The sequence below is a fragment of the Cottoperca gobio genome, chromosome 16, assembly GCF_900634415.1.
Source record: "Cottoperca gobio chromosome 16, fCotGob3.1, whole genome shotgun sequence".
NCBI classification, from domain to species: Eukaryota; Metazoa; Chordata; class Actinopteri; order Perciformes; family Bovichtidae; genus Cottoperca; species Cottoperca gobio.
Window position 1 is genome coordinate 25154026 of NC_041370.1, and position 27539 is coordinate 25181564.

At 38.7% G+C, this 27539-nt stretch overlaps 1 protein-coding gene across 9 annotated transcripts in view; it reads right to left on the minus strand.

Moving 5' to 3' along the window:
• Positions 1-27539, minus strand: part of adgrb1a (adhesion G protein-coupled receptor B1a) — a 150244-nt gene that overhangs the window by 20760 nt on the left and 101945 nt on the right. For all 9 annotated transcript variants that reach the window (XM_029450967.1, XM_029450965.1, XM_029450972.1 and 6 more), the window contains exons 18-24: positions 14454-14580; positions 5438-5541; positions 4698-4800; positions 4392-4542; positions 4236-4305; positions 3876-3942; positions 1528-1613 (exon numbers count right to left, since the gene is read on the minus strand). In XM_029450967.1, the coding sequence (XP_029306827.1) occupies positions 1528-1613; positions 3876-3942; positions 4236-4305; positions 4392-4542; positions 4698-4800; positions 5438-5541; positions 14454-14580 (708 nt within the window). The remainder of the gene's footprint in view (positions 1-1527; positions 1614-3875; positions 3943-4235; positions 4306-4391; positions 4543-4697; positions 4801-5437; positions 5542-14453; positions 14581-27539) is intronic.

Consider the following 27539-nt stretch of genomic DNA (forward strand, 5'->3'; position numbering starts at 1 on the left):
CATGTTGTCTGATGGGTAATGGACCAGGACACTATACTTATCCTTTCAACCTTTAACACACAATGGCAGCTTTGAGGAATGTCATCATTTGACACACGTCAACTGATGCCTGTAGCACACACCGAACGCTTCATACAGACAGACAAACTATTCATTGTGACGAAACATATATTCATACATCCAATATTTAATTGATGCACGTCGACACTGGGAAATAGTACAATAATGTATCACATACAAGATAATAATTTGCATCTCCTCACTGTTTGTGGACATCCATAGCAAACAATAGGCGCAGGTGTTTTGACGTGCATCAAACTGTATGTCCCCAGTGTGCTGTGCGTACAGAAGGAGCTTGAATTAGAATCATTGCTCCTTTACTTTCAAATGATCCAGTTGCTGCTAACTGTCGCTATATCTTGTATGAAAAAGAAACTTTGAAGTTGTTGGAAGGTGCATTTTAGCAGTTAGTTACTCTTGCGCTCAGTCTTCATGCTGATCTAGAGCAAACACATTCTCAACCTATGTTTGTATTTAACTCAGGGATTAAACTCTATAAACAATAATTCCGGAAGACTCTAAGCAATCTTGTGTTTCTTTCTGGAATGTTGGATTGTGCCTCTTATAAAAGGCCCTATACCTTAAAGTAGTAAACTGGTTTGTCAGGTTAACCCATTCTCTCATCTGCATAACTTCACTGAACTGAACAATTTAATGGAATAACAACGAGAGCAAGAAAAATAGTGTTTTATATTTGTAGCTCTGGCCATTGTTTTTGTTGGTAATGACATTTGTAATAGCGTTGTATTTACACAAAGTAAGTGCTGAGACTTCTTGCACCTTCAGAACTTACTTTCATTTATTTTTAGCAATGTCACCATTTTTGCTATCTCAGCAGTTACTTTGAGTTGAGTACAGTATTACTCTAACCAACAACACCTCTGGCCAGAGCTACGGAAATCAAACCAAAGCTGTGATGAACTGTCTTTTTCCTAGAATGTATTTTTTAGTGGGATCTTGCTGTTATAAAGCCCTGCTTCCCTCTACTAGAAATAACCAAAGAGGAGAAAAAAGACACGGATGGATTTACAGAACTTTACATCAATAGCAACACCTGTAAACAGAGAGCAGCTGGAGGAAAATGTGACACATTTAAAACTTAAAAGAAAGCATGAGATGAGTCATCATCTTGCTCAGTCTGCAGGACCAATAACCAGCCAGCACTTTGTTCTTGTACTTACTAACATTCTTCTATGCTCAAGAAGCACTGATCATAGCCTTAGCTATAAGACATTTTTTCAGATCTTATGTTTGGATTAATTCATTCACATTTCTCAATCTTTTTTTCTAATCTTCCTCAGTGTCAGAAATTGAGTGCCATCTTCAACCAAATTGTCAAAGTTTGAAATGATGGCCGAGGATAATTTCAGGCAAAGAGCCAGTGACGTCGCTAGTCCCTCCACATAGCTGAGCTATCAGGCTGGTTATAGGTCACTGTGTAAAATGGATGTGTGGTATAAGGCATACCCCGCCCTCTCCTTTAGTTTCATATCAGTAATGCCGTCTTTGGACACCAGTTTGTTAAAAACGAGAATCCCAATAACCATGTTAACCTGCCAAAGAGAAGAGGCACATGATTAAAGCAGAGCAAAGACAGTTTCATTACTTCAGAACATGCAGGTCTAGTGATGATGATGATGATGATGGTGATGGTGATATTCTTCATGACAAGACGATGGCAGCATGCGCATAAATGTCATCTCACTCACACACCAGCTGTACTTACTGTAGGCTCTGAACTGTACATACTAGACTATACCATCTCAAATGTTAGTGACAAAAACTATCAGGCACCCAATGAAGCATGAGAGTTAAAACATGGTTGAAAAGATGGATTGCTAACATATTAATACATTTTTGAACAAAGACATAATACATACAATATAAGCTATGTGAAATCAAAGGTGGGGGAGGGTTTGTCCTTGACTGTAGTTATTTCTATAATTTTACTGCTTTGAGGATTCACAGTCTATAAAAATATCTTGTAGCAGCCACTCTGATGCTGCTCACTGGGCCGGGCCTCCAGTATGGGTGCCAATTGGAGCAGTAGCAGCGTGTGTAAAAAGGACAAAACAAGCTGTTTACTTGTAGGTGGGAAGTGAATCACTGAAACAGAAGCGAATGGATTTGATTAGTTAAAAAAGGACACGTGTCACTGTAGTGTGTGTACTGCCAGGGTGTAAGACTGTGATTTACCCCAGATGTAGGTTGAACACCAGGAGAGTTGAGGTGACCATTTATAAATAAATGTGTCTCTATTTGATTTGTATGGTTAATGTCATTGTTTTAATTTAAGCAGCAGGTGTAAGAGTGGAAAAAAGGAACCCTTGCCATAATTATATTCATTCATGTAACTAAGTCCATTATCTAAATTGTTATTTACTTGGGAGTGCATTATGGAACACACTATGGACACTTTTAAAACTAGCAGTATGTCAGAATTATCGGGAGTTTATTATAGCGCCAACTGGGATTTTGAGGAGTTGTCAAAATGCACTAGAATTATGTTTATGAATTATGTATGTCTGCCAGCCAACAGGAAGCTAGTATTGTTCATGGCTATGTAACATATCGAATAGTGGTTGTCTGTGTTATAAACCAAGAAATACAGGGTGCTTATATTAGTATTTGCTCATTCCAATCCAATCTTTAACATTATACAATAAATTGTAATATTTACTATACTTATTGGACACTATAGCACAGAACTTAAGTTAGTGAGAAAAGGATGAGGCAGGGGAGAAAATAAAGAGGTAAGTAAGGGGAAAGAGGAGAACAATTAGTAAAAGGAAAAGGCAGAAAGGAAAGGAAGAATCAAGAAAGGAAAGGTGGGGGCAGGTAGGAAACAAAAGGAGTAGGGGAGGAAAGGATGAGGTAAATAAGAGGATGAGGAGGAAACAAAAAAGGAGGCAGGTAAGTAAAGGAGGAACTTTACAAGGGAAGGAGAAGGCAGGGAACGAAGAAAGAAGTAGGAAAGGAAAATATGAAGTAAATAAGCTATAAGACCAAGGGAAATAAAAAAAAGATTTAACAATGAAAGGAGGAGGCACGTAAGACAAGGAAAGGAGGAGGCAGGTAAGACAAGGAAAGGAGGAGGCAGGTAAGACAAGGAAAGGAGGCAGGTAAGTGAAGGAAAGGAGGAGGCAGGTAAGAGAAGGACAGGAGGAGACAGGTAAGAGAAGGAAAGGAGGAGGCAGGTAAGACAAGGAGGAAGGTAAGACAAGGAAAGGATTAGGCAAGGAAGAAATGGAGGTAGCAAACAAGGAATGGACAAGCCATGGATGGAAAGTAGGAAGTAAAGCAGAACATGAGCAGGCAGAGAAGGAAAGGAAGAAGCAGAGAAGATAAAGAAACAGGGTAGAGGGAGAGACATGGCCTATTCACTTTGTGTGATCTTATTTGTTTACTGTTACACTGAAATATTATTCTTATATACACTGAGAAAACGAGAGCTAATACAAGAGGTAGGACCTTTACTGATAAATGTTTTAAAATGTACAGTGAACACCATTATATTACTGGGCCATATGTTTTTGAAAATTGTATTTATAACTGCTGACTAGCTTTGCTGTGTTTATTTTTGTCATTTTAATATTGTTTTTTATTTTTTTATGTAGTGCATTATATGTTTTACTGTTTTTGAATTGAAAACACAGTTGACATTTTAAAAATGTAATCTTTTACAAAACCTGCATAGACTTAACATGCTATTTTTTAAAGTGAAAACTGTTATTGCTATTGATATAAATTAGAATTAATGTATATTTTTAAAAAGCAAACCAACAAAGACAAACAATAGAGGAAAGAGGAAATACCAAGACAACAGCTGCAGCAGGTCCAACAAATGCATAGAGAAGACCTCCTTCCAGAGACAGCCAGCAGCTAAAGAGAGGAGCAGGGAAATACAGATGTAGAAAGACATGATTAGAAGAAACGCAGATTATGGAGGAATGAGGCAGGGAAGGGGGAGTAAACATGCGGTGCAAAGAGGAGGGACAGAATGAGGTGAAAAGTTGAGGACATGGCAAGAATAAAGATAGTTAAAGATATGTGGGACAGAGAAAGAGAGAGGTTAATTATGCTGCAAACATAAACCCCCAACCGTGTGTAATATCCCTGCATTAATAGTTAAAGAGGTGAAGGCACATACTGCAGCTATAGGAAATCATGCTTACTAGCTTGGTGTTCCATATCCCTTTGCCTTGGTGAATCCCACAGAGATAGCCACTACTAGTGCAGGGAGACCTGGGAGGGAAATACAAATGTACATTAACACAGGGGAAATGAGAAAGACCAGATGAACAAATAGGAACACCAGACAGAAGGCCCACCCCAGCCGAGACACAGGAAACGCTTGCGTATGATGCGATTCCTGAGACGGCCCGTCACTGCCATGTACGACTGCCACGCCTCCGTCAGAACCCAGCAGAACGAGGACAGGAAGAAGAAATGAAGAAAAGCAGCAATCAGGGTGCATAAGACCTGAAACAACAGGACAAGACAGAGAAAGCAAAAAGCAACAAGTAAGATTCTACATCACTGCATCACTGTCATCATATGCCATCAGGTAAATACTAATCGTAAACTGTAATCGTAAATACGTAAACCGATACGTTGGTCTTGGGATTGGTCTTTACCTTATTCCGTGTCTGTGTCTGTCCAATAAGAATAAGGGCATTGGAGGAGATGATGGAGAGACAGAAGTTAATGAGGATGACTGAGCGCTCTGACCGAATGTACCTGCAAGACAGTGACAGGAAAGAGAAAGAAAAACAGAAACAATGATTATAGTTTTAGGGATTTGATGATGGTAAACCATGCATTGTGTGTTTGGCATGGTTAGCCTCAAAGTGTCAGTGTTTCAATTGAGTGAAGTATGTGTGCCTAAACTCATCCAACCCTCTAAATTTATACAGAAAATATAGGAAACAAAAAAAAACATATCTTTCAGTATTTTATTTAACTACTTGCAGCTCAGAACGTATAGTTGCTTCATTGACAAACATAAAACCACCAAATGCATTAGCTGATTAATGTTTACTGCTAGCATTAGGCTGGATACTACCATTATATTTTTTTGTTAAAATACTAATGTCAGTTACAAACGTATATATAAAAGACTGAAGATAAAGTTATGTCTGCCCAGTAATATAAGCACTGCAACAAACACAGTTTTATATTGAAACTGCTCTTCAAACACATGCTAGCATTGTAATCAGTAACTTTCACTTAATGACAACACCTCCATCCTTTTGTGTGTCTCAGGTTAACTGACAGGTGTGTTTCAAAGAGCACTGTGCACAGTGCACCTGTTGAACTGTTGGTCTGATGTTACCACCTTGCATCATTCACTGCTAAATGTTTCACTTCATCTCACCTCCAGACAGACACATAGATGATGATGAGCAGCAACAATGTCAGTGAAGATACTCCACAGCCCACGATCAGCGTCACAGATGGGAGCTGTGTCTTATCCATGTTCTGAAAAATAAAAGAAAGACAACACATAATGTGAAAAGGGGTGCTGTGGTCAAGGATGCAAACATGATTCATCAGCTAATCACAGCGTCCACATCAACAGTATGATGAACAGAAATACTGTAGTGAAAAGTCTTGAAACCATCCCTGCACACAAAGCCGGAGAGAAACTTTGGCTGCGTCTTGCAGATCTGTGGTGTGTATAGACTTTGACAGGAGCTGTCAGCAGATGAATACACAAGCAGGAAAATTCCCTGTTGACTCGATTTGTCGAGATCTCACCTCCTCACTGGGTCACTCATGGTTCAAAAACAGTGGACTACATTTTCCATACTATCACATCAGTCTCTCTGATGCTTTTCAATAGGCAAAGGCTCTCATACATTGTAGCTCAAGCGTAAAAACACAGGTTTTTTTAATTAATCTCACAAATTATTGAGAGGATCTAAACTGCTGCTGATATGTAGTAGTCATCTAAGCCCTGATGTGGAACAATTCAACAACAACAAAAAAAATCAACAAGTAATTTTGTTCACCCAAAATCAACTTCCCCATACTGAAACTGATCCAAGGTTAATTTGGTGTTAACATGCAATCTGTATTTAAACATCTTAATTAGATTAATACAATGCTTGCTAATGTGGATGGAGGTTTTCCTGCAGGGTTTTCATCCCCTTGGGGACAATAAAGTTGAAGTTGAAGGAATAATAATAATAATAATAATAATAATAATAATAATAATAATAATAATAATAATAATAATAATAATAATAATAATAAATTGTATTTATAAAGCACCTTTCAAAGCTAAAAGCAATCTCAAGGCGCTAAAAGAAGAAGAAATTGCATTCAAAACTCCAGCGACATTTGTAATAACCAAACATACAGCCTTAAAACAAAGCCAACAGTATGTTGTGTTCACATGTCAAGATATTGGACAATAATTGAAAGAAAAAGAAACCTACTGTCTACTGTCATTTCTTTAGTATTTAGCGTCCATTAACAAACAACATTTTCCATATGGCCGAGACACCACGGCTCGACAAAAGATGCAAGTCCATAAGCGAGTCAAAGGGGCGCAGTTAGCTTAGACATGTCTGTAATAACAGGACAGAGAGGACTGGACAACAGAAGTTTTTAGACGGCAAACATTTTAGCTAAAAAGAAGAGAGCACATTAACAAGTAGGGCTTCACTACTAGCGGATGCACAGACTGCCACTTGGTTTGGGAGGACCCCCTCCCTGCTGGCCCTCACTTCGTGCATTTGTTCCATGTGTGCCGCACCCAGCTATAGTATATGGCTTGGAAAGGCCCTCTAATTCTGCTCTCGAAGAGTACCAGATTAATGCATTAATGCATTTAACTACGAGCACTTACTTATGTAGTAATAATAAGAAAGAAAGAAAGAAAAATAGTCCAATCATAATATGGACAACAATGCTTAATAATGCAAGGTGTAACCGCAAATGCCCCATGATCATGTAATTATCTACATATCCAGATACCAACCATATGTTTGTAACATTTAATCATGAAAGGGTACAGGTCAGTCTACCTAAAAACTAAATGTCCATGAGTTGGTACAAAGTTTCAAATGTGTTTCACCTCTGTCCACAGCCAGCATCACTGCAGCAAGGTATGACATGAGGGCTTTGATCATGTGTAGTTCTGTGGACAATAACACGGCCACTAAAGAAACTGGCCATTTCATAATTCAGCCTGAAAGAGGTTTATGGTGGAAAGTGGAGTAGCAGGATGACGTCATTCACCCAGACACACACCAGAGGAAGCCAAGCACTGCCCAAGGGAGCTGTGAACTCAACACAAATCATTTCACTGGTGAAGCTTTCAGTGAGTGGCTTTTCTCCCCTAAATGAACAACATTATTGTGGGATTACTGCACGTGCGCACACACACAAAATTTACTCAGAGGTACACCTACACTGCTGTGTCAAAATATAAGTATCATACAAGCAGCAACTTCCTCTTACAAATCCCTTTACACAATGCACATACAGGTATCTGGTATCTACAGTTGGTGAAGTGGGCAGGCTGTGTTCTTTTTGGTCTTCGGTTGCAGAGCAAGGTGACTTCAAGGTGATTCATGAATAAACCAGAAAACGTCAAAAACACACACACCTAGTGACGCATGCCTTCCTCTTACACACATGCACATGATAAAGGACTGATATTCTTCCCTATCCTGAGCTAAACTAAACACCATCCCCATGCTATAGCAGACATTGTTTTAGTTGCCATGACTACGCTGTAAAATGGCAGCAGCAGCAGCAGCAGCTGCAGCTGCAGCAGGGTGCATGGGTGTTGTGTAAGGCTTAGTGTTTATGCCAAGCGGGAAACTCTGGGGCTGAGCAGTGAAGCCTATGCGGAAGTGCCTACAACTGCCGTTCTTCAAATGGCCACTTGAGGCTGAAGGGAGCAATCTCCATCCAACCCGATGGTACAGCAGAAATACACGTTTGCAGCCTGGTACAAAAACGGTTTTGGTCTCAGTAGCTAATTTCCCTATTCATCCTCCGCTCCACCGACAATGCCTATTTTTAGTTTAGCGGAGAGTTAGACTGTGGTGTCACCGCCAAGATGGTGACGGCAGGATCCGCCCACTTTGAGCTTTTCGAAACGGCTCTTCAGAAACCTATGGGTGACGTCAGGGAGACTACGTCCATATGTTATACAGTCTATGGTTTATGCCTGTGCTGCTTGTGATATTTCAGTTTGCCAATATGTGTCTCTAAAAAAAGGCAAAATAATTAAGAATAGTGTTTCTCTATTTTTCAACAAATTGACTTTATTGCAAGATACACATTTAGAAGTTCCAATTTATTTATATATTCCTTTATCCCAACACACAGCTTCACAGGGAAGACTGATATTATAAAATATTTATTTCACAGCTGATATTACCAATACTAGATTATGCAGATGTTGTCTATCAGAACACCCCAGAAACAAATATTTGTCCTCTTAATATAATTTATAATTTATAATACTTAATAAAGTATCTGTAGATTTGTTCTGAGGTGTCCTTATAGAACCCATCATTGTCTGATGTATAAGTCTCTAACACCTTAGTCTAGAAGGCATTTTCACTAGATGCAATTTATTGTTAAATGCATATTCTGTAATTATCTTATATTATATGTTTTCAATTCTATATATGTATTGCATAGGTTAAGGCATACTGAGAATCCTTTCTTCTTCATTCCCAATATTTCAAAACAAATTTGGCAATGTACCTTTAAATGTAAAGCTCTGATTGGAACAACCTACCCAGTTCACTTAGATTCCTTACCTCTTTTCATTTCTTTAAGGCATGTCTATGCCTACCTGTGATATGTAACAATCATTCATTTTTAATGAGTAAGCGCATGTAAATACATATATATAGTTCAGGACACTATGGGTATGTGTACATTTACTGTATTTATTTTGGCAATTTGGGGGGAGTCTGTGGGTGAGAGGCAGCTACGCCTGGGAGGGCTTTTGTCTGTGTATGTGTGAATGTACTTGTGTTGTTTTGTTTTCTGTTCACCTCAAGGGATTTATTCTAATACATGTCTATATAATGTTATTACACATATCTTCTGGGGACCATGAATGTGTGTAACAAATTTCCCAGCAATCTATCCAATAATTGTGGGGATCACCAAAGTGATTTGACTATATCCTCCAGGAACCCTGAATATCTGTAGCACATTTCATGACAATCCACCCGCTGTTAAGATATGAACCACAAATGTTAGCGTCATGGTGGCACTAGAGGAAATGTCAGAGGATGTTTTGGGAAGCATGCATGTCTGTACACAATTTCATGGATCAGTAGTGGACCGACAGGCCGACAGTCTTTGCTATCACTGTGCTAGTGATAGCAAAGACTGTCGGCCTGTCTGTCCACTACTGATCCATGAAATAGAGCCATTATAAATGACTCTCAAAAGAAAAGCAAGAATTAATTGAGGCGAACTTTAGTCAAGCTAGTTACATAATCATAAAATCCAATGTGGCTCAATACAACCATATTATACAACACACCATCCCTTATGCTGGTACAGTATGTGGTAGTAGCTGAAAAGAGTTAAGGTGAGGGGAGGGGACAGTTTAATAAAATAAACTTTGTGGTTGGTAAGGGGGTGGGTGGAGGGTAGTTGAACATGAAGGGACCAGGACATGAGGGAGTTTCACCCCTCCCCCCTTCCCTTCTAGCATGAGATAATTGGCTGAGTTTATAGCCTGTCTTGTCTCCAGGTTTGATGTGTGTGCCGGGGCCAAGTTAATTAAATCCCTCTGATTAATCTGCACTGCAGTGAGTTCCTTCTCTAAAAGCAAAGGGGGGAGAAAAAGATTACGAGTGCAGTCAAATGGAAAGGCGTCTGCTGAGACAGACAAACTTTTACTTCCTCCTCAGCAATGACAGAGCTCGGCTGGAAGTCTCACGCAGCGTCCAGTCAATAGTACCAAAATAAAGTGACCAGACTGCATCCTTCCACCTGAGCAGAGACAGGAACACTCCAGCTACGTCCACTGAGGACGTCCACGGGATGTCATTTCCTTCAGAAATCTATTAGATGAAGCTTCTGCCAATATTAGCAATAAACAAATATGATTGCTAAAACAAGTTGCACTGGTGTCAATTACAGACAATAGTATGTAAATGGTGAGGTTGGATGATAAAACCACTGATCCATATAGGCCTACTATTCAAATAAAAGTAATTCATGGTTTCTAGTAGGTGGGGTGTCTGTAAATATAATCCGTTAAATACAAGGTGGTGTCATGTGGATTGTGTTACCTTGGGCAGAGCCAAGCTAGCTGCTTCCACATGTTTCCAGTCTTTATGCTAAGCGAATGAGCGTATTTCACAAAATGTTAATGTTTTAGATTGGATAACCTACATTTCCAACTCTGAATACAGCATTCAGACCACATAGCTGTTCTATACAACATCTGCTTCACCTTTGAAATTAAGCAATATTCCATTTTTACATTTCAGCAGGAGCTTTTGTTGCATATCTATTTATGACTACCAAAGTTATATGTAGTGCCCCTTCATAGAGGAAACACAAATGCATCTTGGAATGTGACTATTGGCCTGCAGCCCTGCAGACCTCAGTCAGTCCTGTTTACTTACTTGTTATGGTTAGAATGGGGGCTAATTGGCCAAAGAGGCTTGTCACTGCATCTATCCTGACAGCACATTCAAACTGAAGAAAAGGCTTACGCAGGCTTACAACATCCAAAATGATACATGCAAAAACACGCTCATTCATCCTCTTCCCCCTCAACACACAGAGGCACACACTAGCAGAGGCAGTAAACTGGGCTCAGGTTTTGGGGCTTTTGCCTTTGACTGCATGTGCATTTCTTCTCAGTTTTTCCTTTTTTTTCCTGCCTGCAGTGAAGTTGAACTGAGCAAAATGGACACAAGAGGTGGCAGCAAGAGAGTAAATGATGTAGTAAGAAGAGGGAAAGCTACAATATAACGCAGCAACTGAGGATGAAGAATGGTGTGATGAAATGACTGAGGGGTAGAGAAGAGTAGGGATAGAAGGAAGAAAGGAGCGTGGGGGAAGGCAGAGAAGAAAAAAACAGGTTGGGGTGTTTATCATGCTGGAGCTGTAGGAGGCTAGCTGCAGTCAGAGCGGCTGGACCATTTAGAAGCTACTATTTGTTGCACCAGGAATAATTAGCATGGTATCCACGGCTGTCTCACAAAATAATAGAATGTGGAGAAAGGGCAGCAGTATGAGGAAGGAGAGGAGTTGCCTTTTCCTCCATTTCTGTCAAAAGGAGCCGCACAATTTAGCTTTCCTCAGGGCGTGTGAAGCCTCCAGGCTGCAACAGAGCTGTGAACAAGCTGTTGTCTGCACAGGTGGAGGCAGGCTGCAGGGAAGACAGCAAACTGAGGACGCACCATTATTAATCCACTGATAATTGTTTATATTCCTATTTCACTGATGTGCCTGTGTTTGAATAATACAAAGAGTCTACAGTCATGTTGAAACTGTACTTACTGTAAGCACATTAGTGCATTAAGCTAAATGCTAGTATGGCAACGTGCTTACAAATGACAATGCCAATGCTGTTCAGACAGTAGCCTATGATTTATATCATGTTCAGCATCTTAGTTTCACATATTAACATGCTAACATCTGCTAACCAGGTGCCAAACATCATGGTGTTCCATTTAACAGTTGTCAAGACATTTCATTCAAAACTGCAAAGCATGCAATCAGAAAACGAAGATGAATCTTACACAAATGGTAGTGAGAAAGGCTTTTAAAGTCTGGATCATTTCCTAATTTAAAATTAAATAGGTAGGTAGTAGACAGACAGACAGAGAGACAGATATAGATGGATTAATGGGAACAATTATTCAGAAGCAGGTCCAGACTAATCCCATTGCCGCCCTAATGACTTCCTAATAGTGATAATTTGTTTTTTTGTAAATTTTGTAACTATAGCTGATATTTAGTACCATTCCATTATCTGATTTTTTTTTTACAGTCGGAACTCTGTTGATTATTAAATATTAATTAAAGACATTTTGCAAGCAAACATGTTAAACATTCACTGTGCCCAGCTTCTCAAATGCCAGTATCCACTTCTTATAATACATTTGACGTCACCCTGGGCTTTATGAAATTGTGGTGTATATGTTTCACTATAATCTCGCATTTTAAAGACAAATGAACTGAGGAAAAAAATATTATCGATACTATTCATAAGTTTTTAGAGATCAAATAATGAATTGATAAATAAAAGATTAACTGAAAATGGAAGAAATTCCTTGATCATAGACCAAGCTAATTTATTTGGGAATAAGCATCACTTAAAGACAACATCTAATAAAATGATCAGGATCTTAAGGATGGTCATGCATTATTACCTGTCTATATGGCAGAATTTACTTGAAATACAAATAAATAAATAGATTTGTGGTCAAATAGGTGCAGCAACTAGCTAATGAAGCTAATGTACCATATTCTTGCTGTTCGGAGTTGTATCCTCATGATTGTTTGCACTTATTGTAAATCGCTTTTGACAAACAACTGTTATTATTATTTGGACAATAAAATGTCTGAAGTATTGAAATTGTAATCTCCCCTCGATCACGCATGCTCTGCAGAAAAACACACAGAGAGAGGGACTTTCTCTGATATCACGTTAAAAGACACAAACATGGTTGACAAGATTGATACCAATCTCATATCAGTACATAATGTATGAAGCTGAAGCTGGAGACAATATGTGGTTAGCCTAGCTGAGCATTAAGACTTGTGAAACGGGGAAACAGCTAGGATGGTTGTATCATACAAAGAGAAGCTAAAGTAACATCGTAACTCCTACCAACACCTCTACACAATCAGACTTAAGCTTAAGAGCTGAAGCTAAAAAAGAACGGCATAAACAACAATAGTTTCAGGGGATGTTGCGTTGTGGAACTATTTCTTGTCCAACAACAAGGTGTTGGGCACAGTGATTGTGTGCAGCTTCTCAGAGTCGTGCGGTCACAGTGAAGTTGCCACGTGTGGTATCATCAGGGATGCACAGAGACCAAGAGCAAAATCTATGCTCAGCAATCACGGTCACCAGATGTTGCACAGAAGTACAGACATTTCTGTTTGTGTACACATTAAACAGGGAAGATTCAACTGTTTTCCCCTGCTCCCAGTCTTTAGCCGATGCTATGCTAGGCTAATCACATCCTGACTCCAGCTTTATTTTCCAAAATGTTGAACTCCTTTAAATTGCCATTGACTCTGTCAGTCAACTAATTAATATGAACTAATCATGTCAGCACTGAGAACACAGAATGCAAATAGAACACAACAGAGCAGCTTCCAGCATCAAAGCATACAGCATGTTCTCTCATATACCTTCCTCTTGGTCATATGCTTCCATCAAAACCGCAACCAATTTGAACAAAAATTATTAAATATGTTTGGCTCAAGGTGGTAAACCCAAGCTTTCAGATCCTGGCCTAGCCTCCCTTCGAGGCTGCAGGAAGCAGGATAAACAGCATGCTTCCTCCTTTGTCTTTAAGAAAGCCTTGGTGCCCATGCTGTTACCAGGGAAACTAGTGAACAAACTGCTTCCGAAGCAATTTCCAGTCTAATAATAACTAATCGCACTGAATGAAGAGACACTGCCCTTTCCCCAAAGAAAGTGGGGCAGGTTTGGGTCACTGGGATGTTGCTGTGGTTATAACAGACATTTCATCACACACACTGATGGCTTGCTGTGTCCAGCTGCAGACAACATGTGATGTAGACTACTGTAGTCTTATGAAAATGTGTCTTTTTTCACATTACTGGATTGTCATGCAGCACCTTCTTCATGTGGCCCTGTAACCATGGAGACACCATTGTCAGTCTAATGTGTTCAAATATGCACATGAACAGTAATTGTTGGTGTTCAGATGGAATACGGAAAGTGAAGGTGGGGGTGCATGCAGGTATGATGTCAGCTACAACATGATCTTAAATCCCACACACCATGTCAGTACATCTGACAGTGACCACCACCATCGTAATGCACAGTAAGCACAGTGCTGCCCTTCCTGTGTGCATTCCTCTTGGAACACATACACATTCCATCTGCTTCTAGGTGCAATAAAGACATCCCCCACTCTTTCCAAAAAATAATAACAATCCTTTCCCTTGGCAATAGGCTACTATAATAACCTTTTGCAGCATGGCTATGGCATGTCGAGAAAGAGAAAGGGAAGGTGGGGGAGAGAGGGAGAGAGGGAGGATCTGTTGATATGTAATGACAATGACGCCCTTTGGAGAGAGAAAAAAACAACAGCTGATGCATTCACATAAAACGCCAAAAAAAAAACACCGTCTCCGATACCTTTAACGTTAACGAAGTCAAGGGAGGTTGTTTGACTTACCATTTCGGGATTTAGCCGTGCTAAAATGGCGAAGGTGGACAGTCTGTCACACACGCATTTGGTTCTGAATGAGTCGACTAGCACGGCTTTGCAGCCCCTGGCAGACCAGGATCCCAGCAGAGAGGAGCTGCACGGAGAAAAGCACACACACACACGCACACACACAGACACACACACGCACACACACAGAAGCGATGCGGTGAATATAGACACAGCTCCGTAAAAAGAAAAAGAAAGCGGTTGAAATCCCACCGCGTTACACCGGCTATTTAATCCACTTTACATCTAAGCCGGATGCAGGCGAAGGCGCAGAGAACGAAGTGAACGCGGTGATGAGGAAGCTGTGAGACGGCGTGCTGCAGCTCCCTGCCTGGACACATTATATCCTACCAACACACTGCCAACAGCCCCAAATACCTATTATTATTATTATTATTATTATTATTATTATTATTATTATTATTATTATTATTATTATTATTATTATTATTATTATTATTATTATTATATTATTAATAATAATAATATTATCATTATTATTATTATTATTATTATTATTATTATTATTATACAGATATATATATAATATTATACGGCTATTATTATTATTATTATTATTATTAATATTATCATTATTATTATTATTATTATTATTATTATTATTATTATTATTATTATTATTATACAGATATATATATAATATTATACGGCTATTATTATTATTATTATTATTATTAGTATTAGTATTAGTATTATTATTATACAGAGCTGTATATATATAATATTATTTTATATTATTATACGGCTATTATTATTATTATTGTAATAGACATAGTAATAAAGTACTATTAATAGGCTGGCTAAATAGTAGGCTACTAAACATAATTAATATAATACATTTAGGAATAAATATTACTCATATTTTATCTCTATATGTTAATATTAATAATAACAATAATAATAATTTAGCCTCCTAAATTTTTTTTAAATATCACATGGTGAATTGATAAGCACATGTATTGTGTCTGTTAAATGTAAGGTAGAGCAGACAAAGCCTGAAAACTACACTCCCCATTAGAGATATGTTTCCATGGTAACAACCAATCACACCTGCTGACAATAGATCACATTATATTCAGACACAGGTGTAATTAATAACATTATAGCGGCGGCATTCCATTCAGGGTAAGTATTTCAGGCTGTATTATTGTGCATATTGGCTCACTGACAAGGCTTACTGAGACACTTAAATGGAACCATGTTATTAATTATGCCTGAGCTTTTCCTGCTATGACAAGTCAAAATGTCTGCAATGAAAAAGGTCTATTAAATCATCTTAATTTCTGGTTTGCTCACAATATTGTGAAGCAATTGAGAAAGGAAAGACGTTTTCGATACGTACCTCCACCAGCCAGTGTTTATATGAAATGTGTTCTTACCATGGAAGCTCATTTCCACCAACACCCAAAAATTGATGATGAAAAGTTAGGAATGGTTCGGAATAAGAGAACACTTTGACCCATTTTAACGAAAATGTACTCCAACAATGACTTAGTAATAATTATTTGTAACTTTGACCTAGTATCTCATTTTCTGATGACATATTTCTGTCATTCCAAATATGTCATCTATTTTCTTTCTTTTCCTGCTGGACTGTACCAAATTTGAAATTGGTAGTAGAGTTCTAAAGTCAAAAATTGCTTGACATTTGTATTATTTCTTGTAGAAAAATGTAAAGTGTTGCAGTTTATCGTATAATGACTTTTACAGTTACATAGTGTACACTTCATAGTATTAGTGGGTAATATGAATAGGGACAATTATCTTCAGCAATACAGCAAAAACTACTACAATCCTGAAAGTCAGTGGTGCGAAGGCTTTTGTTGGTGAATCAAAGCAGTTTGACATACTGTTGCTGTAGGGTTTGGTAATTTGACACCTTTCGCATTTATGCAGAAAAACTCAATTTTGCTCCTGACACAGACTGTTCTTACGTTACTCTGCTTCAGTGTACAGAGAAATTAAGTAAATAAGTCAAATTGATGAAAAAGCAACCAGAAACAGGCGACAGACTTCAGCTCTACTTGTACACATTTACATCCACTTGGTGGACTTCAATTTACATTGACTTGACTGAGCAGCAGGTTGTGACTTAAACTTGTACCCCATGCCCCCATACCCCAAATTAATTTGTCAAGGAATAATAGGAAGCTCTTGAAATATTAATAGTCATGATGCTTTTTCAAAAGACACTCAGAGGAATCTATAGACTCAATTCAGATTCAGACATTCCTAAAGACTAATAAAAATAATAAATAAAAAGTGCCGGTTATACATATACAAGTTGTTGTTGTTGTATGGGTCTGGCAATTCCATTGCATTCTAACTTTAGACTATAACTAGCTCCAGAGGAATTCATCGTTTAGTGCAAAAAAATAAGGGAGTTGTTTGCATAGATTATACCATATCATATAATCATATCATATACCATCAATGTGACGATGATACATCCTTTACACAGGACTTTCTGGTACTTTCTTTAAACGGCGCAGCTCCTGATTGGATTGCTGAACATTGCAGGTGTGGTTCATTGAATTATGAATGACATTTTGAGTGTGACACAGCATCGACAAACGTTACCTGAAAGAACATTTCCCTCTTTCACTGGTTCAGTTTTATCATGAGCACCCACTGAGTGCAGGCACATTATTCTTCATCATTTTATACATCAAGCCCACAGTTGCACCATGTTCCGACTCCATTACAACTACCGCAGATGCTCTGCTGGCATTCCAGTTAATGTGCCAATGTCAACAGATAGCTTCTTTTTCATTAATTACTGACAAAATACATAATCCTTTCCAGGAAGCTTTCTACAAAATAATTATTACGAAGAAACAGACCCATACAGTAAAGCGTTACAGCCTCTGATAATATTTACTGTTCAGGAAATACAGAAACTAAAGATGGTGTGCAAGCAGAAAAATAAAAAAATAAAAGGCTGCTGAAAAACTTACATGTTTGGGGACATTCTGCTTCTGAAATGCTTTCAGTGTGACGGAGCCCAGGCATAACTGGAACATGATGCAGCCACATGCAATGAACACAAGGGGTAACCTCTACACCAAACAGTTTCACCACAAGCCTCCAGAACAGCGTTAGTCATAGATTCTCTCAGTGTTTACAGAAAGTTGTGTATAAGACATCACTTCAAAATGTCCCATAGTGGTTCATGTTGTATGGTTTTTCCTTTCATTTGCCACCTGTCTGTATACCAACCCAACCAACCCTGGCTCCTACAAAATAATGTTCCCATGCAACTGAAACTGAATTCTCAATTATGTTTCGAGGAAAACATATTTTCTCCCAGTTATTGTTGTAAATTGAAACAAATAAAACGAAAATGCAACAAAACTGCATGGTTTTGTTTAGTAACATATCATGGTTATTGAAGTAAAAACCAACAAATTAAATAAGTCAATGTTGACTTTTTACGCGGCACATGAACAGCAAGTCCTGTGTTTGTTTGACCTCCACATGCAGACTTCCTCAGACATAGATTTGAAACGTATTAATGATACATTAAAAACAAACATAATCTGGGACACAATAAGTCTCCCTCGAAACGTAATTGACAGGAGACCAGGCAGTCCCAACAACAGCAACAACCTCTACAACAAAAGGTGTTTAGCAACAATATTATATTATCCACACCCTCACACATCTACTGATCTCACATCTTCATAGGTAGAAATCTGCAGACTGTGTTTTGTAGCGATAGTGTGTGTGTGTGTGTGTGTGTGTGTGTGTGTGTGTGTGTGTGTGTTTGTGTGTGTGTGTGTGTGTGTGTGTGTGTGTGTGTGTGTGTGTGTGTGTGAGTGTGTGTGTGAGAGAGACAGAGTTAGCCCCGGGAGGTGACTCAGTGCTGACATTAGAACATCACCTCGAACAGAAATCCAATATATTAAGACTCAGTGCAGTTTCTATACATAGCTGACGTGATTAGGCCTCTTTATGAGCCACACAGTGGCCTGCAGACAGTCTTGCCCCACCATCTAATTGGATAATTTAGGTGCTGGTCCAGCAGCCCTGCATGGAAGAATGTCCTTTGCCAAGAACAGGCCACATGGATGAAAAGCAGTCTGCCAGCACAGAGGAAATATAAACAATGATGAAGTCATCAGGGTTATCTCGGCTTGGACTCGGAGACTACACATTTATAACAGAAGTGCTGCACTACATACTGGGGACATGTCACGTTGCATTATGGGAATTGTGGGATTCAGGGATTTTGAAACCTGACCCATATACTAGGAACTTAAAGTCAGTATATCTCAGCCTCTGCTGCTTCAATTGCGTTCTTTCTTTTTCAAATCTGTCTCTCGCAAGTTCCGCAACTTTATGGAAGGGTAACACCACAATGTTGGAGTGGCCCTGTAAATATACATTTTTACATTCCAACATAAGATACGAACACTGCTTATTATCTTTACTGTAAAAATTCTAATCAAGATGTTAACTCACTGTTAGAATCTAAGTTATCTTCATTGCTTTTTTAGAAAGTACGTTTATTTTAAGCATACATTATTATGGCTGTGCTATCAATACGTTTATAATAAAATGAGATCTAATGTGTGATGAGGACAAACAGGGACAAACCCGCAGATAATTATCGAGTCGTCTGCAGTTCTCCTCAGATCTATAGATCAGAATCAACTTTTGGAAAAACCCAACCTTACATTACACTACGGCAGGGATCAGGAACCTTTTTGGGTGGGAGAGCCATAAAAGCCAAATATTTTTAAATGTACTTCCTTGAGAGCCATATATTTAATAAAATCCGAGTACTAAAAGCGGTATCAGTGTTTCCCCTACCTCTGTCTGTACACCCCCCCCCCCCTAAGCACCGTAACACAGACAGGAAACTTTATAAGAGTCAATGTAAGTCTCTTCCTGAGGAGATACATTTTGAACATGGCGGTGCGATGGCTCAGTCGAGGGAAAGTGCTGAATATATTTTTCGAGTTGCATGAGGAAATCTGCCCGTTTTTGGAAGCAAAGGGAAACACACCACAGATCTCTGGGATGAAAAGTGCCGATGTGAGCTGGCCTGTTTGTGCGACATAACGAAGCATCTCACTGTTAAACCTGCAGCTTCAGGGCCGTGTGATCACGGACATGTATGATGCAGTGACAGCGTTGCAAGCCGAGCTGCCTGTGGGAGCCTGATGCAGCATATTTTAACAGCCACCAATGTAAATGTAAACACATAAGGGACGGGTATATACATTTAGGAAATACATGTTTATTTAAAGTATGTATTACTTGTAGACATGTTTATAAGATTTATGTATTTTATTTGATGAGTTATTATCATCAATTTATTTGATGATTGATGAGTTGTGTGGCTTTTGTTTCCCCCGACGAGGACTTCCTTGCGATGGCAGTCGGGAAACATGTCCGCTACACTGCAACGCAGAAGCTGAAGGCTACATTATTTTTTAGCGCAAAGCATTCACATATTTCCCTCAGCTTTGGTCACTTGGTCTGCCTCCGACACAGTTCTTGTCACACATGAAGTCATTGACAGTGAATGTGTTTGTGCCTCTTGGCGTGCTTGTGCTTGGAGGATTTTTCTTGCCGGTGAACATCGCTTATTCCGCCAGACGCTAACATCTGAATGGCACACTTTACAAAAAGCATGAGTTTGCCTGACTCTGCTGTTTATTAAATTAGGGAAGGTCTCCTCTCATAAAGTTTTAACTTGTTTGGCAGGTACAACTGCGTCTCCATCTATCTCCCGTTCACTGTGACTCTCATCCACATGTTTTCGTCTTCTTCTGTATTATTGTTCCTGTTTTCTTCTTCTGTGTGTTTACTGGCGGATAACGTTTTTCAGCTAAAGTTAAACATAATACTGCCACCTGCTTTACCGGAGGCCACTTTACACTTTCTTTAATTAGGCCTTTTTGTTTTTTTAAGGTTAAAAATACGGGATAATCCCGGGTAAAACGGGAGGGTTGACAGGTATGAGTTTGACACTCCTGGTCTACTGCTTGCTTTGTGCAGTTTCTCCTCAGCTGTTTTGCGAAGGGCAGGGCTCCGCCTCCTACACACAGACACACACACACACGTGCGCACACAATTACAGTCAGAGACAGAGTGGAGGAAAGGAGAGGGGAGAACTAAAACAAAATCCGCTGCTAAATGTTTTACTTTAAAATTACATAGTATAATTATTTATTATTTGTTAAAATGTCTCAAAATTGTCTGCGAGCCATATCGCGTCATCGAAAGAGCCATAGGTTCCCGACCTCTGCACTAGGGTGACCTATCACGATGATAGTGATCCGGTCCAACCACGCCCTGAGGGAGTACAAAGACGTTAATCGTCGCACATTAGTTTGGCGTTAAATGGCTCATTTGCAACCCTGCGCTGCGGCGCCTGATTTGATGTGAACGCAACCACCAACAATGTTTGAGTGGCACAAACTGTTGCTATGGCTATCCAGTCTTCTACTTCTTATACTCTTTGCGGAAGCTGCTACCACATTTGGGGAATTAACTTACAGAATAGAACACAGAGTGTTGCCTATTTAATCACGTTAAGGAAGGGGACAGCAAACTTTGCTTAACTTTGCTTTTCAAATCCAAGCAGTACTGTAGGGTAACATTTTTAGGGGATTCATCAACGTCCTGTGCTGATGGGTTGGCTGCCAAATGAGTTAGAATTGATAGGCATTCTTTGAATATAAATACAGTAGAATGTGAGCAGTCTGTTGCCTGTTATTCAGCCTCTTTCTAATCAGAAATACATGTAAACAAACATGCCCCGACCAACTGAACTCCACCTCCACTTCTATAATTGTATTACAGCAATTGATGAAGATTTAAGTTCACATTGGTCAGCTCCAACATCTCTAATGAATTGAGGCAGCTCTTTAACTTCAGCACTGACTCTGTAAATGAACTGAGACAGCAAACTTGATTTGCATGATCAGAATGGAGGCTAGTTAGTGACTGCAGTAAACAAAGTCGAGCCTACACACAAACACCGTTCTCTCTTGTTTGACCTGCACTGTTGACTGTTTGAAGGCATGCACGTTCTATCAGGTTTTTGTGAGATACATAAAGCCACTCAAATCGAGATTTAAGTTTTTTCATTAACTGGCCTGCATCTACCACTGACAGAATTCATGAAACATTGCAGGGCTTTTGTCTACAAGCAGCACCGATAGCACAGTGTGGATGATAAGGGAAGTGAACAAATTAATCGGTAATGCACAGACTTTTGGGGAGAAACATTCAGAGCTAATCTCCAACCATTAGATAGCGGGATTAATTAAATTGCATATAAATGCTGTTCTACAAAAATGTTTCTTAAGTACAGAACCAGTTTTGTATCAGTATACTGGCTCAGCTAGAGGAGTACTAAAAGGGATCCACAAATGCAAAACAATATTTTCAGCCAAAGCTGCCAGAAAGTTACAAGACTACAAGACACTCACAATATGTGAATTTAGATGAGATTCTTGATATAGGGTACATTAAAGAATAGGATATGACTAAAGCCTTGGTTATACTCCCACATGGAGGCGGACACAGAGAGCTGCGCACACGGTCTACTTGGAGGACATATTCCATACATGCTCAGTAGATCGCTATTCTACCACTTTTAGTGGATTTGACGTACAGCACAGATTGGTGGTACGTGGACGTTTGCATAGGGCCTTTGTGTGCACCCTCTGATGACAGAATTTACGTCACGAGAACCTTCATGTACTTGCGGACATGTTAAGTAAAACATTGGCCTAAGGGTCAATGGTCTTGTATAACGACTTTAACTGTAATAAGGATGAAAGGACACTTTAATGGAGTCTGGCAATTTTCTGAGGGACAAGCCCAAAAAACAGGCTCAAACGTTTTGAGTGATGCCAAGTATGAACACTACAATCAGTCCCCCAGGTATCTGTGCTAAAAATTAGAAACCATTAGTACCTGGTTTAACTTTAACTAATCTGCACATTGATATATTTTCTGGGCGTTGTCTCGACTGTGCACATTGTGATTAGATCCCACAATAAAAACTAGGCTGTCAAACAGGGTGTCTCAGGTCAAGGGAAGCAATGTGTGGTACTTATGAAGGAACACTACGATGTACTTGATGTACACGGCAAGGCTGACGTGATAGGTGGAGAAAACCGAAGACATCCTTGCTAACTACGCTAATGTTACTTATAGTGTAAGAAGGTCATCAGATCCAGCGCAGACATATTCACGTCATATATCCCTTAAGAGTCTCCCAAATGATGCTGCTGTATGGCCTCTACTTATTTTTCATTCCTAAGATCTGATCCCAATGCAGATGCGGCCCGGATAACATGATCATGTTCCAATTGCAAAGTGTTTTGCTGCATTGACATGTGTTATTCCTTATCTACATGAGGTGGGTACTGGGTCTTGGTACAGTATTCACTATATTTATAATATGAGACTTTATACTAACATTTGAGCTCACACTATGTCGAGAGATAATAGTCCAGCAGGAAAAGTTCTATACATCTATGTATCTATGTATGGTAATGAAATGTTGGTTGGCATATTCTGGACATATTGTAGGTAAGTTGCCAGGTATTAATCGGTTGTGCAGTAGGGCTGTCACTTTATATTCCATGTTCAAAGCATTTTTTTTTTATAAAGTGAAAAAGAAATAATATTGGATCTGTAATGATCTTTCCAAGTTAAAAATTCTTAATGTATAAGTGCAACAGACTGTGGACGTGGTAAGGCTGTTGGTAAAATAAATATGACTTAAAGTTTAAATTTTATCGAAGTTCCTAAATTATACACCATAATTTAGGGTTAGGTTACATGAGTTGCATTCCAATGAATTCAAACCTATTTGCATATTATTTCCTATTTCTCTCTTTCCTCATTTCCTGTCAAGACTAAAGGCAATAAATGTCATAAAAAGTATTTATAATGAGCTACCACAAAGCCAAATATGAAAGTTAGAAAAAAGGTAAAACTTCCAAACACTTTGTTTATTTGTGTATTTATAGTTAATCAGGAAAGACATATTGTACACCAAACTAAGTAATGATATTAGTGCGAGTGAGACAGACAGAAAGAAGCTGCTGATGCTCCACAGCTCTTATCAACATGACAAGGACGCCTGCTCAGATTCCAATTTCTCTCCCAAATATTAACTCATTAATCATAGCTGCTGTCCAAGAGGAATTTTAATTTTGCAAAGAACATGTCACCCCCCAACCCCATACACCAAATGATTACATTCTTTGTCCTTGCTGTGATAAAAATGACTGTTAAAAACCACGAAGAAAAGTGAAACGGTCTGTACTGTAATGTATAGTGTACATTTTCACAGCACTATCTCCATCAATACTACATCAGAGTCATGTCACACTCACCCATCTGCTGCTCTGAATTTGTATACTGTAAGCTAATGTCAATTAATATCAAAACTTCCAGCAGCTACTTTAAAACAAAAGCGACCAGAAAAGGGAGAGACTCTGCCTTTTGACACAAACACAAACATTTGGCACAAACATGTTTAATGGGAATTGTCTGTGCAGGAAAATGTTGAGTTTCATTGATGTGAGATTCAAGCTGAAAACTAGAATTATCCTCTTTTGGTTGTATTCCTCCACTTACCAGTCAAGTTAAAGTTTATATCCATGTCTGTCCAAAATATCATCACATCATCATTTTACCCTATTAAACATTTGTGTGAAATTGTCATATGAATTCTTGAATTATGGCAAAAAACCTGTTTTGTGATGTCACAGTGACCTTGACCTTTGTCCACCAAATTCTAATCAGCTTATTCTTTACAACCAGAAAAGATAATGCCTCTGCTTTCACCAAGGCAGAGGCATAAAAAGACAAAGTAGAAAACATTGGAATTAAATAGAGACACTCACAGCAACAGAGTGCTGTGGAAATGTACATCATTCGGTGGAAGTGAGGAGTTTGCATTCACAGCAAATTAAAACAGTAGCAGTTCAGAAATGATAAGACATACTTGAAATGAGGTAGACGGCTAGTCCATGCATTTACTTGAAAGGTTTACCACTTTTTTTGTGTAAACAGTGTCACAGCTCTCTGTTAATCAGATTTTTTTGACCTTTTTTAATGATTTGTTTATGCTGCTTTTGAACTGATATTAGATACTTTCTGTACCATAAATTGTAAAAAAAAATGATAAATCCTCCATGACAGCCAAAGTCAGTCTTGGAGTCCCGCAAGGTTCTGTACTTGGACCTATTCTATTCACCTTATATTTGCTTCCTTTGGCAATATTATAAGGAACTACTCTATAAACTTTCATTCTTATGCAGATGATACCCAATTATATCTATCAATTAAACCAGATGAAACCAATCAATTAGCTAAACTTTAAGCATGCCTTAAGGACATTAAAACTTGGATGTCCTGCAACTTTTTGATGTCCAACAGACAAAACTGAAGTTGACTCCTAGCTTCACTACTTTAAAAAAAGTGCCAACATATACTATATTTTATGATACATTTTCAAACAAATCAAAACGGAAGGAAAAAGCAATACATCTCAAAGTAAAAACAAACAAACATGGTAAACAGAAATGCTAATACATCTCAACACATTCTGAGAAGACTGAATGTGATGGACAGCTTTTGGCTCATTGTGAAAGAAATACATCCATCATTGTCTGATAGCACATTCACTGTGTTATTACGCGTTCCCAACATCATATATGTGGAATGTGGCTCTCTTATCCTGGGTATCCATGAAAACAAGACAAGAACGCTCCTGTCAGTAGAGTCAGACATCTCCACAGCAGGCTCACATAATCATATTTTAAAATAACATATTAGCGTATTTAATAGTATTAATTTTGTAATACTTATCTTTAAATCTGCAGAGCACCTGTTGGCTATTATTTTGATTGATTGACAATGGACATACAGTATATTATTAACTAAATATGTATGTAACATAATATAATATTTAAACAAAATAATTGTAAAACCCTGTTATATTGGGAGCTGGGTAGCCCTGACAATTTTAAATATCTTTTGAGCAGCTGCCATAAAAACACTTCAGAACCAGTGCAAGCTTCTAATGTGAAATATCTGTGCTGGAAGTTTCATGGATGGAAAAAACAGCAAAGTACAATTTACTACAATTATTTAATAAACAACTGTAGGTAATAGAATCCTTCAAAAAAAGACCTGGTTTTCTCTGCAGCTGAAGTACATGAAGCTTTTATTCAAGAGTTTATGGTAGTTCAGAATTTCACATAACACTGCAGGGAGCAATTAAGTAGGGTCGACTTGATTTAGTCTCAACCGTCACTTTGAAGCTATAGTTAAACTTTTTCATTGTTAGGGAGGGCTGTCATACCATCTATTCAATTTCTCAAAATGTACTCTTTTTTTTCCCAAAATCACCTCCGTTTCTGTGTTTCACTCTTTCTCTTGCTCAAGGTCTATATGTGCCAAGCCAAACTTATTTTAATCCTTAGACTGAAGCAATGAATGTTCTGCTTTTCATCTTTGTAACAAAAGTGTACGGACCCATCTAAATGCAAATGTACAAACCTGCATTGCAATAAGGCGACCAAATGTTTGCCTCTTTCTTTCTTCCCCATTCTTTACTCCGCTTAATGCTCACGCTCTCACATGCTCATTGTTTTTTTGTCTTAAACCAATAGGGCACTTGAGAGCAAGGAGCAAATGAGTAGCGCTTTGAGTCTGACCACAGAAGCAGTAAAACTTAACTCTTCAATATGTATTTTTTTTAGTCCTTCCCACTTTTTTTAGTCCTTTCGGCACTCTCCGTCTCTCTCTCTCTCTCTCTGAACTGCTCTCTGTCGTACATGTTGTTGTGTGGGCTGGGAGGAAAGCTGTGAGCGACACTTTTAATTTTCCACATGCTGCATCAGTGTCGTAGCAGTGATAGCGTGGGGTTAGCGTTTTTCCAGACAAGAGCTGCGGAGCTGTCCAACACACTCAGCACCTTTCACTTGGGAGCAGTGCACTGACTTTGTCAAGATATAAAACACTGTGGCCAGCTGAGGAACGATCAGAGGGACTATAGTGACTCAAAAACATCCACTTGAGTACCAGCAACAACCATATGTGCCATAGACTGCATGTGATTTTGCCAGTATGCCACTGAATAATTACAAATGGGATATTGACAGAATTGTCTGTGGGGGGAATTATCCTGCAATAAGATCATTTGAACAGATATTGTTTATTTACCCTAAAATATCAAACACAAAACTGAACACTGGCCAGGATTGGCCATTACAAAAATCTAAACGTGCCAGAAGCTTACTGGCCCATAAAGATTACAATGTTCACTACATCAGATGATATCAAACGTTGAATGGAACATTTTCCATCCAAACTTTACACACAGAAAGACAGAAAAACGCTGATTCATTCTTGTTTCCGTGAAAACAGGACTCGAGTAGATGTTTCACTGGATAGCTTAAAAATTCCTCGGAATCACCATCTTTACTAGGATACATCCCATGGAGTCTATGACTGGACCAAATTCCATGGCAGTCAATAGTTGTCAAAATATTTGACTTTAAGCCAAATGTCAACCTGCCAAATCATAAAGATACATGGTTTGGAAGCAAACAATGTCGGTTAAAATTGTTCAGATAATCCATCTGGTAGATCGATTAGGTACTTTACATGATAAGTGAAAACCTTGACCTACTACTGGCGCTAGATGAAATGTCAGATAACACCAACGTCATATGGATTTATCCTCTCAGTACCATGAGTACCTGTGTCAAATGTCATAGCATCCATCCAACAGTTCAGACATTTCAGTCAAAACCACCTTGTGTTGGCGCTACAGGAAAACTCAAGGGAGCACCAAAGTTGGTGGACAGAGATAAACAGTTGGTGGTCCTAATTTTCAGTCAGGTGCCATTGTTAATAAAGAGCACCAGTGAAACTTCAAATGATGGAAAACAAAGTCATCGAATTATGACATTTGTTTTGTTTGATGTATTACTGTAAGGACAGTCAAAGTCTCCTCATTGCTCTACAAAGATGAAG